At 31.3% G+C, this 19,400-nt stretch overlaps 2 protein-coding genes and 1 long non-coding RNA gene across 5 annotated transcripts; all 3 read right to left on the reverse strand.

The window, feature by feature from the left end:
* Nucleotides 1-5,175: 5,175 nt before the first annotated feature.
* Nucleotides 5,176-9,268, reverse strand: LOC132746468 (uncharacterized). The gene is made up of 4 exons (XM_060735635.1): nt 9,137-9,268; nt 7,994-8,059; nt 7,489-7,803; nt 5,176-6,717 (listed from the first exon to the last, which is right to left on the reverse strand). Exons 3-4 carry the CDS (start codon nt 7,775-7,777, stop codon nt 6,461-6,463), a joined length of 546 nt encoding a protein of 181 aa, XP_060591618.1. The 5' UTR covers nt 7,778-7,803; nt 7,994-8,059; nt 9,137-9,268; the 3' UTR covers nt 5,176-6,460.
* A 1,141-nt stretch (nt 9,269-10,409) lies between these two features.
* On the reverse strand, nt 10,410-14,154 carry LOC132746470 (uncharacterized). 3 transcript variants are annotated; one of them, XM_060735651.1, is made up of 5 exons: nt 13,831-14,151; nt 13,283-13,318; nt 12,670-12,760; nt 12,276-12,370; nt 10,440-12,091 (listed from the first exon to the last, which is right to left on the reverse strand). In XM_060735651.1, exons 1-5 carry the CDS (start codon nt 14,060-14,062, stop codon nt 11,994-11,996), a joined length of 552 nt encoding a protein of 183 aa, XP_060591634.1. In that variant the 5' UTR covers nt 14,063-14,151; the 3' UTR covers nt 10,440-11,993. The 3 variants fall into 3 exon arrangements, with proteins under 3 accessions (XP_060591642.1, XP_060591634.1, XP_060591632.1); XM_060735649.1 differs by having other exon boundaries at nt 10,469-12,091; nt 12,670-12,772; nt 13,831-14,141; XM_060735659.1 differs by lacking the exon at nt 13,283-13,318 and having other exon boundaries at nt 10,410-12,091; nt 12,670-12,772; nt 13,855-14,154.
* A 1,666-nt stretch (nt 14,155-15,820) lies between these two features.
* On the reverse strand, nt 15,821-18,010 carry LOC132746490 (uncharacterized). Its single transcript, XR_009627987.1, has 3 exons — nt 17,968-18,010; nt 17,721-17,806; nt 15,821-17,557 (listed from the first exon to the last, which is right to left on the reverse strand). It is a non-coding gene; the product is annotated as an uncharacterized LOC132746490 (long non-coding RNA).
* Between the last annotated feature and the right edge of the window lie 1,390 nt (nt 18,011-19,400).

Here is a 19,400-nt window from a genome sequence, read left to right on the forward strand (position 1 = left end):
TAAACAAAGTGAGTTTTTCATAATTTTTGAAGATTACAGACATTTATGTAAAAATATCGAAATGCAGTTAGCTAGCGATGTGTTTTCCGAGTATGCACATGTAAAGATATTGCCTGTTGATGGACAATTTGATGGAAATACCATGCGACGCAGTCACTCGGGGTAGCTGGAAAACTGGAGACAACTTCTCTTTGGACCTAATTTAACATTGTAAAAGTCGATTCTGGTGACGTTTTGTGCATTCTAACCTAAAACAGATGCCCACAAGTCTTCATCGTAACTTATTATGTGAAAGTCTTCATAGAAACGAAGATATACTCTTTTTTGCTTTAATCCTCGTTGTGAGCACCATAACCTCGTTGTGAGCAAGACAAGAGCAATGCGTGTATGGTTGTTATATGTAATTCAGATGGTGAAAATACAATTTTCAATCTACCACAGCAATTAAAACGTTTTTGCACAGCAGCATTTCTTTGCAAGGCGTTGTGCATACCCCAAATGGGGGCATATTAGTTTTGAAATGTCCGTCTGTCAGTCCGTCAATCTGTCCGAAAACTTTAACATTGGCCATAACTTCCTTATTAGTCAACGGATTTGATTCATATTTGAACACAACATCCCTTAGCACCTTCCTACGGACCTGTATTTTTTTACCTTGACCCCTGAATGACCTTTACCTTGAAGGTCAAATTTTCCAAAAACATTTAAGACTGGCCATATATAATGTCCTGACATAATGTGTAGGCACAACACATCTTTGGACAAGGCCTTTCAACTATCCTATATTCTTTTGACCTCGACCTCTGAAAGACCTTCACCTCGAAGGTCAAATTGTCCAAAAACTTAAAAATTGGTCATTCCTTATTAGTATACGGATTCTACTCATATTTTGAAACAGCACCCCTTTAGGCAAGACCTTCGAACTGATCTGGTTTTTTTACCTTGTACCGTGAATGACCTTCTAGAACATCCAAAAACTTTAACATTGGTCATAACTTCTTTATAAGTAAGCGGAATTAATTCATATTTTGACACAATGCCCCTTTGGACAAGACCTTCCAACTGACCTATATTTATTTCACCTTGACCTTGAATTACCTTCACATTGAAGATCTAATTGTCCAAAAACAAATAATCTATCTGGTCCATAAATCAAAGGACAAAGCAACACTTCAGGGGCATTGTCAACTTACCGTGATAGTTCTTGTTTTACATAACTTGGTCAGTCTTCAGCTCAGGATAAACACATGTATGTGTGTATCACACAGATTGTGAAATTGTTGAAATATTCATAAACACCCCGTGATATTCACTCGTGCCACACTAGAGTATACGAAATAAAATAACTGATATACCTCCACTGATTAGTTCTTCTGTTAATCTGATGACTTGTGAATATGAAGAATAATTTTCAAAAAAGAAAAAGAAGAGCTATTGCAAAGAAAAACTATTGTACAAAAACGTTTTGATTGCTTTTGGTAGATTGAAAATTGTATTCTTGCCATTTGAATTACATATAAAAACCAGACAAGCACTGCGCTTGTCTTGCTCACAACGAGGTTATGGTGCTCACAACGAGGATTAAAGCAAAAAAGAGTATATCTTCGTTTCTACGAAGACTTTCAGATAATAATTTACGCTGAAGACTTGTGGGCATCTGTTTTAGGTTAGAATGCACAAAATGTCACCAGAATCGACGTTTTCAATGTTAAATTAGGTCCAAAGAGAAGTTGTCTCCAGTTTTTCAGCTACCCCTAGTGACTGCGTCGCACGGTATTTCCATCAAATTGTCCATCAAAAGGCAATATCTTTACATGTGCATACTCGGAAAACACATCGCTAGCTAACTGCATTCCAATATTTTTACATAAATGTCTGTAATCTTCAAAAATTATGAAAAACTCACCTTGTTTATCGTGTCACTCGTCAAAGATGGGTGCTCACAACGAGGAACGGAAGTTGCTCACAACATTTTAACCGATGGACATTTTTCACTCGTTGTGAGTTAAACGGGCGTGATATAAGTTCTACGTGCTATACAGTATACGTGCTCTCTGTTTGGCCTTTAATACTTGGAACTTGAAAATGAATAAAACTATAAATAGATATATGAACATCGATTAATTGGAATTGTGTTTAATTTTAATTTTTAAAGTACATGCATATCATATCATAGATATGGATTGAATGCCCCAATATCTGCCCGCACTCACCACATAAGTTATATAATTATATTACATGTATAATTTATTCCTTTTTTTGCAAACAATCTACGTTTAAATTTGAGTCAGTGTATCAGCCAAACTTGTTTCAAAGATCACTTCGAATATAGACCAAATGCAGAAAGCCTGTAACGCGGGGTATTTGTCGAGGAGAACTTCATCAGTACACATGCCCTATACTAGTATTTTCTATTTTCGAAACTTTCGTCACAAAATATATATCGTCTCATTCATCTCTTATAAAAAACTTATGTTTTCTTATCCTCATAAGGCATGCGGATATATCAAGAATTTATCTGCTTTTTTCCCCTTTCTTTTTTCTTTTAATATATCGGATGTCATTCAGCACAATCTATTTTTAAAACACAACTAATCGTTCCTGGTAAAATGATACACCTAGATAAATATTACATAATTTAGTTATCGTTATGTGAAATGGAACCGCGCCAGAGGATTTAATTTCAGAAATGATCAAAAATCAAACATTAAATTTATTAAATAGATAACTGTTTAACGAACCGAGCCAACTGATTAAGCACCAATTCAACTTGGTCTGGGGCATCAATGAAAGAGCGTCCGCCAAGTTTACTTAGATACATTTGATTAAAGCTGATATAAGATGGGTTTAAAGACTAATTCGTTAGAAAGTAATGAGATTTCTTAAGTTGAACTGTAGCACCATTCAAATGTCTGTCAAATTTGCTTAAGAAGGCGGGGGGAGGCTACTAGAGCTTAAAACGGACAAAACTAGTTACTTTTATAATCCAGTGGATGGACTATCACAATACAATGTATATATTAGTATCCCTAAATTAGTCCTTATTTTAATGATTTCGGACCATTAAAATGATTACTTGAGCATTAAATGAAACATTCCTGAAATAGATCTTCTGAGGAACCAATGTAACATTAATTGATGTTGGTGATCGTCATGACCCTTTTGTGATTACGACATGTTTCAACATACAGGTTATTTTTTTGTTTATCATTTACCAAAAATTGTTTTATATTTAGACTACATGTCATATTTGATAACTTTGCTGCTACTTAGAAGTCTACACTTATTTGATTTAAGTGAAAATGCTATCCGTGAGTACGCATTTTCATTACGAGCATTCAAGGAAGAATAATACTTAGAAATATGCGCATTATTTATACTCCCAATAGTCAGAAATAGCAACTAAAATCAGGTATAATTTCAGTATCAGTGTACACAAAAACACACACAATATATTCGTTACGGGGAGTTTTATTTCTTTTTTTTTCAATTTAAATTTCGTTTCATAATTTTGTAAAGAACGCACTCTATTCAGAGAATCTGCATCTATTAAACAATCAGAATCAAGAAAAAGGTGATGGATATCCCTATTCCTTAGTCATGCTGATTTTGGTATACATAATTAATTGCAAGCAATACCCTTTGATGTTGATTTTAAAAAAAGCAAATATTATTAAATAAAGTTAACATTGTCTTATACGAGTTATGATGTACATGTATATGCACGTCTTACATTACATCATTGAACATAATTCATAACTATGAGATTGAGTATGCGCGAAATGACAATCCTATCAGTTATGTAATATGTATAAATAGATTACTTCACGTAGTACAAAATTAATCAAAAATCTTGATCCATGATGATGATCAGATATTGGAGAACCCAAACCCAACAATGTATATACAGAACATGTACGATCATTCATTTTTATGGGTTTACCAATAGAATATCATACAAATAAATTATGTAAAAACAGATCAACTATACAAAGGTTTGTGACTGTCTTATATGTCAAAAAACTAAGATGTCTCGTTTTAATGTACTGATAAAAATCTTATGGATAAAAATCAATGTATACTTTAATGTAAAACACTTTGCGTCATAATGATTCATAACGTATGCATTTCCTCAGACATATCATAAGTTTGATCATTCATCTGATCATTCATTAAAATATCGTAACAATGAGTAAACTAATACATGTCTCTTATAAATTTTCTTCAGATTACATTGAATCATTCATCTTATATATAAGGAAGTTAAATCAGAATTGAAACACTAAACCATATCGTAAGGTGACACTTTAAAAGATTTCATTCATCGTAAAATACACATAGCAAAAAATTTAGGCCAATGTCCTACCCGGAATGTTTAATCTTATAAATGGGCTATTAAATTATCTATATCTTATTTATTTACAAAGGTCCTTGATAGTAAACTTAAAAATTTATAGGCCACTTTTGTACATATTACGTTTAACTAATTTAATCTACATATTTTTGTAGGTAGATGTATTCAATATCACTGACTTCATTGAACAATTTCTCTCATACATTAACGGACGTTAACTTAAAAAAGTGTAAAAACCATGTTCGTTTGACACTATATCCCAACGCCATCGTCCTTGTAGTTTCAACCCAAGAAACATAGTAAGCTTTTATGTTAACAAAATCAAGGACATAAGTTCAATTTTGGGAAAGTCTTGACTAATAGGACCATTTTTTTAAATGCACATGCCTCCGACTAAACATAAGTGAAAGGTTTGGTGACGTCCTCTCATTAATTTAAGGAGTAACGTTTTCGGGACTAAAAGCCCATATCCGAATAGTAGAGAACAGCCATGTCTTTATTATTTAAACCGTGACGAGTTCGAGTTTACTAATTGTTAATACAAATAAATACTCTCGTGAAAATTATGTATTTGGTGTCTTTTCATCAAAGTACAATTGTCTTTATTCTAACAACTGAGCGACTGTTTTAATTTACAAATTGAAACATGTTATGATTTTTTGTTTGTTCATTTTTTGATAATGTGGATGTGCTCTTCTAGGTTAAAGTATTAAGTACAAATAACCGACAAACAATGATCCCATCTCACATGTCTACATGGTTTACAAACATAATACATATACTAATGTAGTAACTGGTAAACACAACATAAAGGAAATAGCAATGTTATATCTGCTTTACTAAAGTAGAACTACAAACTTTGTACTAGCTTGTTATATACATTGCAAAGTCTCTAACCTAGAAGGCAAGTGATTTTGAACATTGTCCAAAGAATGTGACACGTTTATGCTATGGTCATTTTGAAACCAATAAATAAATAAATAAATAATAAAATAAATAAATAAAAATGACAAAGCACGCTTAATACAGCAATCAAATGATCAACATTGTAATACTTATTTTTATATCGATATCATAGACATCATGGTAATATACGTGTATATAATAATATGATAAAAATGTAAAAGTGACTGTGAAGTTGGCAGAGTGTTTACTTTAAACTTTATTCATACAATAAATTGTACATTAACAACATTAACAAACATTTCACAACAAAGAAAATCAGACTGAATTGGATAACAAGTAAAACAATACTTATAAGTAAAGGTAAAATTTCAAAATAAAGATACAGAAATGTTGCAGTTAGATGTAATCTCTTTGAATGTACAAATAAGAATTAGAAAATATATCACAATAGAGAGACTAAGGAAATTAGTGTAAAATATCAGACGAAAGGAAACATGTAGGGAGAATGGCAGAGTGTTTAAAGTTCGACATAAGCACAACATTCAAATAGCCAAGCCCGGATGTTATGCTTGTACAACATTCTGTGCAGCGATTAGAAATCATGTATTAAATTGCAGAAACACAAAACATTGTGGTAGCAAGGCATTCAATACGACATTCAGCACAACATTTGTAAATAGTGCTGGTACAGTAACGGTATACTACAAATTTTAAACTGGCACGCACAACATTGCAGTAAAACATTCATCAAAACATTAACATTTAACGTTATTTTTTTTAGAATTGATATGGAATCGGATTCTAACCACAAAAGTTACTATACAATTATATTTGTGAACTCGAACTTAGCAAAGTTTATAGTGCAGAATAATACAGCATTTTCACTTGGTATATGAACTTGACCCGTGATCCAATGACCCAATGCTTGATAATCTGAGCATGCCAGCATTATTTTTCTTGTCTATCTTAATACAAAGCGTGAATTGTGTGACGTTTGGGCATGTGGACATTATTCTCGCAAACAATTTTCATCACCTTAAAACATGTGAAAATTCCGTTTCTCTTGCAAGGGGGCTAGGTGTTTACTACGATATTTCGCAAATTTTGACACATTTTGTACGTGTGACGTATTTGTGAAATTTGCCGTTCAGCAGGGCACTACGGTCTTGACTGTGTAAAGACTAAGTCACATAATTGTCTTCAGATATTTGAACCTTTACGACTTGTTTCTTCAGTGTCATTTGCCTCATGACTATCAAGTAAACTTTCTATTTCATGTGTTTGCATACTAGAGTCACTTATTTCATTGGCGTTGCACGCTGCTTTGTTTTTGTTAACCTTGGCTGGTGGTCTTACAGACGCCAAAGGTTTAACCAGTACTGTTTTAGTAGTGGAACTCGGTACCGAATCTGTGCTGTCACTTGGTGAGCCTGTTGTGGAAACAGGCCGTCCTTGATCTGAAATGATCAGGAAAATATAGGCACAATTCGAGGACAGGAACATTCTTGATACATAATAACGTTCTTACCAAAATATAATTATAACGTAGATCAATAAAAATAAGTTTACTGAAATAGATCAAATTTGAATATAAAGCGTTTATAAATACATTGTCGCTCCATATCTGATATGATTAACAAACTATAAACAACAGAATAGTAAACAAGTTAAAAAATGCTATTTTAATCGATAATCAATACTTTGTTTGAAACAAATGGTAAAAAGCTTTAAGAGACCTAGTGAGCGTTTAAAGTTATGTTAGTATACATAATATATTTTATGCTTTACCAATGTCACCATTTGTTTAGAAAAAAGAGAGAAAAACATAGAATGCGGTAAATAGTAAAACATGTATAAAATGCTGAGATCCAGTACATCACGTAAAGTGACGACAAGTGAAATTCATTGTACTAATAAAGTATGAAAACAGTTAACAAAATCATACTATAAAACATTGACCGTTTTATTCACCAGTCTAGAAATGTACTTTGCTTGGCAAGAATCTATAAAATCTCGTATCTTATAAATCCTAACCGACAAGAACAGGTTTAGGCATTTACTCTCGATCAAGTTTGGATATTCCTGTTCAATATACAATCCTGGTTTTATTTATAGGTCATAATCATTGGGACTCCAGACTTGTTTAGCAATAGAAACAGCTCAGCGTGTACAGAATTTCATCAGATATTTTACTGATTTGTTTAAACTGAAAATACACACTATCTTACCATAAGTTCTATAAGAAGGTGGACCAACACTGTTTTCTGCTATATGAATATTAAGATTTTCAGGCCTAGGTGAATGTCCGCAATAATGACAAACTCCCTGGTTTTCCAAAGTACTCTCCTGGAATAAGTTATCTACTGAACATGTTCTTGTATTAGTTCTGTAATGTATTGTTTGACTTTGATTTTTTGTTTTCTTTTCTTTCGAAACTTTTTTACGATGAATATAATATGCGATAAAAGATAACAGTGTAACCACTAGCAGAGTTGAAGAGATAGCGCTGTATATCATTATTAGATGTACTGAGCCTGAATCATCTGGAAACAAACAAAAACATTTCACAAGTACTTTCACTTTTAATTCTTTGAGCAGCACATCGTGTATATTTCGATAATATAAAAAATAATCAATTATTTATCATTCATTATTATTATTTATCATTTATTTACTCATCCTTTACTTATTTAATTTGAAGATAATCTTTTGTTTAAAGTTTATAAATCTTACTTTGCACATCAGTCCCATGTCTCGCCTGTGGTGAGGTAATTGTTGTTGGTTTCAAAGTTGTTGTTACTATAATATATCAAAATTCATAGATATTTATAAAAAGGGAAATTATTTTCATGTAACAATCGGTGAAAATGGTTTTTAAATAAACCGCAGAGGTGGCCTAACGTTACAGGGCCAAAATCATTTATTGGATATTGCAGGTTCAAACCCCGATTGGTATTTCATCTATAAAAATGTAATTAATGGCTTTCTCACTTAATCTCAGCTTAACCTAGCAGTTGGCCAGACTGGTGTCGATAAAATTAACCCGGGTCCTAGGTTATAATGCAATTTTTTGTATTTAGTATAAAATCTCAGGATTTATAATGACCAGTGTACTTTCTGAGCTGATTTTAAGACCAAACAAAGTTTAAGCATAGATAATTTCTTAAAACCTTTAACCCGGGATAGGATATCATATTTCAGAGAAGTGGTAATTTTAACCATAACTCTGCTGGACCGGAAGTGATATGATTGGCAAGCCATCGTCACCAGTATACAGCCAGGCAAACCTGAACATCATATTCCCAAAATTCATTACGTATAGTTTTATCTGGTCAAGTCCATTTAAGAATTCCATCAGGTTTATATACCCAGTATACAGTCTCCATTGAATGCGAGGCCTATTTAATACTCAACCGATGTAATACAATGAACGCTTTTTACTTTATTTAACATTTATGTGTAGGCTTGTATCGGGATAGGCTGGTACATTGTGTTCTAAACGTTGGTACAATCACGCTTTTAAACTGCTATTTTAAGCATTAGTCAAAGAAAACAAAACCGCACGTATATTATATTGACTTAAACAATTAAAAAGCACCCGTTTTAAGGATCGTCAAACACATGTAGATACAAAGAGTGAACATGTTCCTAACATAATGCTATAACATACATACAGAAAATTAAGAGTAATTTATTAAATAAAGAAATTTGAATATTATAATGAAATTAAGAGTGTATGAACATATTTAAAACAAATCATTATTAATATATATATTTCTACCCATTTTAAAAAAATAAATAAATAAATAAATAAATATAGTTTTATAATATATTCAATAAATTATACTAATTAGATTATAAATATTATTTACTTACATTCATTCTGCTTTAAACAAATATACCGGCACGCCAACGGAACATTTGTTTGCCTACAGATAGCCCTAGAACAGGGATTACACCTTCTTTCATACCTCTCCGAATTACAGTATTGAGTAGGGAAGGTACACACACCCAACTTTAACAAGGAAAACTGAAACTTTTTGTACACCCTAAAACTTAATGCCCGGGTTTTTAACTGTAAAGGGTTTAATTAAGGGAAAAAGCGTTGGGAATTAAAAGGGACCAACCAGGGTTTAAAACATTATTTTAAAAATTTAATGCATTTGGGTCTAGTCATAGCTATATTTTACTAGATATTTGAAAATCTTTTGGAAAGCCCAAAAATCTATTTACATTCACACAGCTCACTCATTGGAAAACCACCTAATTTATTATTAGATTTATCTATGGAATGCATTTGTTTCATTCATTCATTCATTCATTCAGGTATCATACTGATTTTATCTGTAGCATGTTACACTACGATATATAGAATGTATGTTTTAATGTTTGCATACCGAAAATAAACCGGTAGCAATTGACATTTAAATGCAATCACTTTAATGTTCTTGTAGGATATTATTTGTGACCTTTCGACATTAGGTAAATTTATTTCATCTGTACTAAATATAGTTTCAAGTTTATAAATATACATTTAACTTAAAGCAGCATGCCTGTTTATTTTCATGAAAATTTTGAAAATGAATTAAAAAGTAAATTATTGTGAAGTGAATAAAATGTAAAATCGCTCATAACATAGAAATTATTACTTTTATCTTGAATCTTTTTACTTTCCTTAAAATCTCAGTACTTTTTACTCAAGTTTTTTTTTTCTTGAAATATTCAAGCTCATCTGGAGGCATGCAGCTTTAAAGGAATGCGCCACAATATTGTGCACTTTAATCATATTGAATAATTACAATCAGAATAATACAAAAAACATTAAACGTTATATATTTATGCCACAGTTTTCCACGGTTTCAAACATATTATTTACATGTCAATTTACATAAACGGTTGTTTACAATATAACCAAACAACTGTTTATATAGAGCCATATAACCTGTCAACAATCTTTACAGCTAATACGAACTATCACCAAATATATTTAATTAGATTTGACAAAACAGTTATTTCATTGCAGTAACTTATTTAAAAAAAGCTTTATGTGATGTTTGAAGAATACCATTTTCATCTTTTCGGTGTATTTGAAGGATAAAGTACATTTTGTACAAGGGAACGAATCCCTTAATCGATGAGATAAAGTTTACGAAAGAACTAACTAAAAAGACGTCATGTATTCATGTCTGGGCTAAAGTCACGCCAATACTGGGTAAATTGGCAAAATGATTTGTCAACAGATTGGAAAATTAATCAAATTAACCAGATAAAAAACTCTTGAAAACCATTGGCAAGGAGGGGGTTTCACAGACAATGTATAAATATATATTGAAGCTATAACTGAAAGTTAAAGTAAAATCGAAGAAAGATTTTAGCCTAGTAAACCGAGTTGCAGAAACACTAAAATAATAATATTTTATAACGGTAAAACTGAGGTTTTAAACGACAATAATATATTTGTTTTAGAAGCGCATTAAAAACATACAATGCTGTTAAACAGACTCAAAATGGGAAAGCCTGTGGTTGTGTTTATATTGAAAAGTGATTGCTCCGTATCATTTCTTCACATTTTGTATAACCTTTATCTAACGGAATTATTCCTTCTGAATTGAGTAAGAAATAAGTACTTTTCTTAAGTCAATGGCATCTTAAATTAGAAATCCACTATTATCATATAGGAGCTTCCCGTTGTATTGTACAATTTTTAAATGGTTGTCTATCATTCTGGGTGGAATCTAATGATACAGCCTGTGACGCCCAAAATGGTTTTAGGACTTTCCCTAGGTACGTGCTAGTTGTTAAGAAGACACAGGTCATCGACAGATGATTGAAGAACCAATGCTACATGTAAGCTGGCAATTTCGCATCTTTTTCACAGCTCGGGGTAACGTTTAAAGCGGTACGACTTAGCTTGCATGAAATTAACTACCGGTGTCCTGACTTAAGTCGAGGGGAGTGAGTCTCTAGTACGATTGACGGCTTGTAAGGCAGGCATTTGCTTGGCACCAACATCTCTTTTTAGGGCTACCTTCATTCATTATTGTCTCAGATTACACATTGACCGCCGTGCAGTGACCTACTTTTGGCTCAAAATTCATATCTTTGCCTAATACTACGTGGAAATTGCATGGAGGTAAATTTTCACCAATTTGTGCTTCAAAATTAACTTTTTAAGATCGTGAATTGTGACATGTCCGGCGTCCGTACTCGACAGCGAAAGCTGCTTTTTGTGTCTTACCGGGCGGATGGACCCTCATACGTACGTTTTAGGAAAGGACGCAGTTCCAGTATTCATGTGTCACCATCAAATTATATTGTAGAAAGTAAAAAGAAACAAATGCTTTCAAGTTTGTGCGTGTTTTTTATTTTCTTAGGGCATATGAATTCATTGATTGAGCAATCTCATGGAACAAATTAACTAGGAAAGGTATGCATAGTTATATGTTATCACTGTATAACTCTGTCTCATCATGTGTAAGAATAAATCGCTCAACAACTGGACAGTTTGAAATAAATTGTTTGCTCCGAATTGCTTGTTTTCACCTTATATAATGTTTGATAACAAAACACAAACAGCTGCATGAAAACTATAAGCTAAAGCAATATATATTTGATGGTCAGCCGCGAATAAGCCACGTTGTATATTTTCTTAACAATGCTGCTAACTCGCCTCTAGTTCGCGAGAGCGTTATTGAATGATGACACTTTAAACTGTCTTATTTTGTTATCAATATTAAGATACCGTGTCTTTGTAAGTTGTTGGTTTATAACACCCAGCTCTATCAGTGTCTGTTGGGTTAACGGTTGTCAGTTTTCTTTTACCATAACAATCTGAAAGAATGATGGAATCATTAAACTAAAGTTACAATATTACGATAATAAATGATATTTATTGATACACCAAACTTCTATCGATTTTTTTTCTATTTGGACTTTCTAATATTTCACATTTCATTTACATTAGATTCTTTTTTAAAATCATTCTTGCGAAGTTTTTAGGACTAGATTTTTAAACCTTTTTCTTGTGAAGAATTTTCCTTTTTTCTCTCTTGTTCAGCTGACTTTAATAAATTCTTCACATCTTCATATTTCATTGTATTATTTCGCAGTCTGAAAGAATAAATTAAGTCTTAACATTAATATGCATTGCCTAATAATGAAAATCAATCAATCAATCAATCAATCAATCAATCAATCAATCAATCAGTCAGTCAGTCAGTCATTCAATCAATAAAATCAATAAACCAAGATGTGAAAAACATCATCAATATCATTTATTCAACGGTTTCATATGAAAATGAGGAATTACCATTGGATAAACACACAACAATTTGTATACACTGAATGTTAAAAGCAAAAACATTAGAAAGTAAAGAAAAAACACTTGTAGGAAATGAACCGATACTTACTTTTGTTTCAGTTTGAAGTTTTTTATTATAAGAAAACCGACAGATAAGACAATAACCCCCAAAAGTGAAGCCACAACAATTAGCGCAACCACTGAAGATCCGGCTGAAAAAAAATCGTACAGTATATAAAAGTACATGTATATCATTTAGAGAAAAACTAGAGAAAAACTGAGCAAAAGAATATGGGTTGAAAGAATAACAAGGCTGGTCTTATGATATACTTTAAACTACTTTGAAAATAGTGTTTTAACATTATTTGAGTCTATGGAAATGTCGAAGACTATCAAAATAATTCGTATTTAAATCATTTTAAGCAAATAAGATACCGTATAAAATTACAGTACTTGAGGTAACCTCAAAAAAAGTAATTTTTAATAACAAACATAGCTTGCCTATGTGTAATCATTTTATAACAAATAGCCAAAGCAATATGATATGCACGATATAAAACAAGTTTATAATAAATATTTAAATTATTTTTAAGTTGATAAACCGTTTCACGATTAAACGTGTTCCTTAAAATTACTGAATCTATTAATACAAACTTTGGATGATAAAAAATAATTATCTACTTTGTATCAGAAACATCTAATCACGCAGAAACAGCGATTACCTGTATTCTCAGTTGTACTTTCACTTTCATTTTGTTCTGAAAGAAAAGAAATAAAATATGACAAGTAGTACACTTAACGAAACTTATAAGTACTCCGATTTCAAACTTGCAGGAAAACTCCGGTTTTATTTGATTTTTTTTTACAATGGTGATCTCAGTTACTGATAAGTTTGAGTTATTGTAAAATGCATTTACTATTATAAAATGATGAGACTATGATAAAAGTTTATACAGTATCGACTTAGACTAGTTATAGTAATTCTAACACAATAAAATAAAAAATTGGTCGGAGTACTTATAAGTTTCGTTAAGTGTATCTTTGTAAGGAAAATCTGTAGTGACTAATGTTTTTAGAGTAGTTGTTTTTGTTGTAAAATATCCTATTACTTGTGGATTGATCTGTACATTTGTATATATTTCAATAAAACAAATGCTTTTCTTTTCATCTAACTTATGAATTTGTGTACATGTGTGAACAAAATATTTTTTTTGTATATATTCGCATGATTGTAAAAAAAGTCTCAAATTTAATTTAATAATATACGTACCTATTAAAGAACAATTATACTGACACTGAAGAGGTGGCTGATCCTGTCTACAAACACTAGGATAGCAAGGTATACATCGTTGTTCGTATTCCTCTGAAGAACAGTATTCTAGTGGCCATGTACAAATTCCTTTGGTATAACATTGAAACTGAAAAGGTTTTAGCAATGCCGGATTACAAGTTTTAAAGTAAAACGATCCCAAAATTATGATAAATATTGGAGAGAAACACATTCTGATGTCTTAAGGTTCGATGTGTTGTTTAATAAGACAGTGAAACTTATGCCTTTTAATATTTTTTTTATCATGATTGTACCTATAGGAGGATGGGTACACGGATTCCCATACTGTCATCATATCTATATATACATACTAAAATATATTTAGCAAACAGTACCGCAGTTTTATGTACATTATATATAGATTCGAAAGATACCATTGATGATTGTTCAATCCCGCACTGCAAATAAGGTCGTTTTTGGCCAAAGGTATATTGTATATGCCGATTTGCCTATAAACTGAAACTGTTTTTGGAGAGTGCAAGAAAATGCCGTTTTAAGAGATGGAAAGTTAAAACATATAGATGAATATAACAGATAAATAATACATTATTCTATAAATATATAATGCGAATTTTTACTCTTTTATAATTATGTATTTAGTGATATTTACCGGCACAAACACTTTTTCATTATTCCTACAATGTTATAAATGCAAAGTTATCATCTATCATATTTTGGGCCCATATCTTGATTTATTTGTCAATATAATTATGTAAATGTATGTGAATGTATTTTATTAAAATGCATGTTCATTCAAACTTTACATATTAAGAAAATTCTCTACAACATTCTACCAATGCAATGGACAGTTACAATTTTAGAAAGAATATTAGTAATTCAACATCCAACCAGTATGAAACATATTTCAAAATAAATGAAGGACAGTTGAGTGGTCCGATAAAACTTATGGTTGGTGTGTAAAACAGGTCGTTGGCATGGTGGTATGTAAATTTTACTAAATGACATCTATAAATATTTCAGCAATATCACATGCTACATATGTGCTGGGATTCCAGTTGATAAACATTTCATTAGGGATTCCTTTTAACTGTTTTTTTCACAAACGATTTGTTTATTGATTTCAAGTTCTTTCAACAAAGTATAACATTATTTTTTGTCCAATCACATTGTAGTATTTTTCAAATTTCTGCTAAGTCTAACTTTGGTTAATACGTACTAACTAAAAAAATTACTTAATCTGTCGTCTAAATAGTCTAACAATTTCAATAATGCATTATATTAGGGAGGAGTTAGAGGTGTGATTTGCACTCTGAATTGTAAAATATCTAAAACAATGCCAACGTAAAAAAACAATTAAGCGAGGTCAGGTGTTTCTAAATGTGAGGATACAATTAATCAATTAATTTATTACATAGATAATACATGTGGGGCAAACAGAGACAAATGATTACATAGTAACATAGAAAAATGTCTGTCTGTTTTAAACTTTGTATAAAACTTTGTTTATCTTTTTTAAACCTGCGGCAGGCTTGACCAATTATTTTTGTTAATACATATTATCAAACACTAACCTATACTTAATGACTGAATGAGATATCCGTACTAGGGTGAATAATATAATTATAGTACTGCTTATAGATAGTAAATATTCAACGGAATTGGTGCCCATTCATCTTTTATTTTACTGACTTAATATATATATAGCTAAATTTGTTTATAAATAACTATTGCTATAGCAACATGTCTATTCTGAATATGCAACTTAAGCAATATTTGTAGATATGGCTTGTATTTTATGCTATGTCACCATGCATTGATTTGCATGATGATCAAATTCATCTACATTGTTGCATATGTAATTATCATGACTTATCACTTAATGTGAACATGATACACAAATGTACATTTGCTCAATTATTTATTTCATATAAAACAAAATATATGTAAATGTATGTTGTACAATCCTACGTAAACAACATTTTGAAATAACCATGGCATTTCAGGATCCCATATAATAAATTGGATAAATTCCAAAATTTATGTACATAAAGTTTATACTTTATCTTTTTATCACTAAAACAGTCTTTAAAAGGGGGATTTTATTTCGGTATCCTTGACTTACTTAGATATTGTGTCGCATTTTATCGTGTGTCCAACTTTTCAATCGCAACTTTTCGATCCTTTCCGTCTATATTCGGATGGTTATGTGTTCCAAATAATGGGAATCCAAAAATCTATAAATAACTATTTCACACATTCTACAAAAACTCGTGCTGATATAGATACATGAACATTGAATAAAATTTATTCTTATTATTTTTTATTTCAACTAAGCATGCTGTTCAGAGAAAGAATATATAATATTACATGTTTATTTTATGTCGAAGTGCCATTGAATTATTTTCCCTTTCTATAACTCAAAACAGAAAGCTGTTTAGGAGACTTCATAAGCCGATTAGTAAACAAGTCAAGTCAAAGAAATCCTTCTTAAAAATGTTCATATGATAGAGCAAGGAAATGTCTTATTAATATTCTCGAAATTGATGATGACAGAAACACAATTCATTTGGAACCGAAATAATTGATCTCTTATCTCCGATGAAACAGAAAATATAGGTTCGTTTCTCAAACTGTAAATGAAATTATAATTCTTTAAGAAGTTAACAGAACAGTTCTTATACTTGTGTCACATTTACCCTGTTCATTTTATTTTTGTATTTGACAAAGACTCTGAGCAAGTTACACATAAACCATAGGCACGTTGATCAAATCACGGCGGGTAGTCTGTCACAAAGGGTAATCGATCAACTATCAAGTGCCCATGACAAATACCTGATTAAAATAATTTGTTTGTCCGATACTGTATGTCAACAATATTCAGTACAAAATATCAGATTTATTTTTTATTTAACAACTTCATTAAGTATTAATATCTAAGCCACAACTTGTCGAAATATACTTATTTTATAAAATCATATAAAGGGACTTCTATATGACGATGTATTAAACACAGCGGAATACTTGCAAGATTTTCCTCATGAAACGACCGTTGGTCACAAAATCAATCCTGAATTCACTACGTTTGACTGTCACATTTTATACCGCTCCGCTATTCCAAAGCGCATATAAAACTAAGTTTGTAGTAACATCAAAGTGTTCAAGTTCTGTTTTGATCAATATTATGTTTTTTTCAGTAGGGAGTATATACATGTGTAAAACAACATAAATTAGACAATGTCACGTAAATATTTGAATGCACAATCAATGTGTGGATGAATGTAAAATGTGATGCCTGCTCATTCACCTAATCTCTAAAATGTTATTTATGTACAATACAATGTAAATTACATTGTGTTATATTCAATACATTTTACAAAACAGACTCTTATATTATTGACCCATGCCGTAAAACTTCAGATAAGGACAACGCAATCGCATCTTCTCGACCATTTCCGTCAAACTTCAGTTAAGAACATATATGATAGCCGAGGACTTCCGACAAGAGTAAAATGCAAAATTAAGCTGTCCTAATGCGTGCAGGAGTTTTGCCATGTGGCGTATGACATGATAATGTTAAACAATTCCGCTTTTTCATTTTATCTCTGTAAATGAGTAGTGGGTTTGTATTTATCTTCGTTATCACACGGTAAGCTTGTGACGGGCGTTCCTTTCAATTTCTGCTCACAATAGTGGCTTGGTTGTGACTCTGCAATGAGATAAGTCGTAAGTAAATTAAATTGTTTGTGCATACTCCGCAAATATCAAAAATAATGTATTCAATCATTTATTTGTTGCACTATTACTTTTCAGTTTCTGACATTTAAAAAGTAAAAAAAGAGATGATCTGTCTTTATATATCAAATAAGTACCTGTAGTAGAGGTAGGACATTTATCTGTTGGTATAACTTTCGTGTGTTTTGGTACCAAAGGACTTTCTGTTTCGTTCTCACAAAGTCTAAAATAAAAAATAAATATTTACATATATACCATTCTAACTATTACAATAGTTACCATTTCATTTGCAACAATGCAATTCTAAAAGAGAACCTTTAGTTCCTCCGCGAAATAGATTGAATCGGAAGCAATTCCATTTGTAAGAAAAAGATGAATTATTACTTAATTTTCCTATCCCGTATGACTATAACCAGAATAATGGCAAAGCAATGCATCAGCAGCCACATAAAATGACAAATTGTCCGATATTAAAACCAAACTGGGAAACCTGACACCTGTGAAAAATTTTATAAATTGCCTATAAAAATTATATCAATACCATTTATTTAATTCATCATGTATAATATTTTGGCAATTTTAAAAATAATTTAAATCTATGCACAAATATTGATGCTTCAAATATTAACAACCAGTATAAAAAGGTTATTGATAGAATTATATTTATATAGTATAAACATCGCACTTACAGTTATCCCAGCCATTGTGGTGACCTGTAGATAAAGGAAAATATCATTAACTTAATTTTTATATGTGATGCGCAACAAGATGCAACTTCGCACCAACAAATACTCTTAATTTCACTTACTGATAAGTTAGTGTTTGTGAACATTTACTTCCTGCCATTTTGTACGAAACGCTCAAACCTCCAGCCGTTAAAACCATCAAATATATAATGCTTTGATTCCCTGGGCGAGAAGCACTTAGACACGTTACAGTCACGTATACCAATTTCTTAACTTAAGGCCCTGTCTACACCTATCCAAGTCTTGAATGCAAGTATCATATTCTCTTGTATTTGGATAGTGTAGACACCCTACTTGAATGGTTTTTTAAAGAGAAAATATGTGACATCCCATGAAAGATAATTTCTTGCAAGAAAATTAGAAACACGTTCTATTTTTCTACAAGTTTTTGGCTGTCAAGACACTTGATAACACCAGTTTGACACAAAACATGTGCCCGAAGGTTTGATAGTGCTGTTATTTTTATTTATTTTCCTGAAATTTTTGTTGTGGATTCAGATGTACATGCCCTTTTTGAATTTCTAGTGTCTTGGTCAAAGGAAAAAATCAATACGCTGATACACAGAAGAGCAAAACAAAAAAATAAATAAATAAATAAAAATAAATGCATTTGTAAAAAAAATAAAAAAAGAACCTCTTTTTCAAGTAGAGTCAAATGAATTTTTAAAATGATCTTGTTTCATTAGTGAATAACTTTCACCAAATAAAGAATATGCATCAAAAATAAATTTTTGTCACATTTTTTCAATTTTTAAAAGAATGTACGGCATTTCATTTACTCCATTGTTTTAGCTAATTGCATCATTTTCCCGTTTTTTTTTTCACATATTTTTACAGAAACATGATAGTATTGCAAAGGGACCAAAGGTTATAAAATCCTGGGCCTATCTTTAATGAGACATTTCCAGTAAAAAAAATTGTGCCCGAAAAAATGTTGAAAGGGCCATTTATTTAGCTTATCTAAATGTGACATGTAAGAAACTTGAATAGGTGTAGACACGGCCTAATATAACTCTACATTGATACTAATTGTATTGTTATTTGCTGATGAAATCTCCAAATTGCTTATTT

This window comes from Ruditapes philippinarum, unplaced genomic scaffold (genome assembly GCF_026571515.1).
Source record: "Ruditapes philippinarum isolate M1 unplaced genomic scaffold, ASM2657151v2 ctg370_1_1_1_1, whole genome shotgun sequence".
Lineage (NCBI taxonomy): Eukaryota > Metazoa > Mollusca > Bivalvia > Venerida > Veneridae > Ruditapes > Ruditapes philippinarum.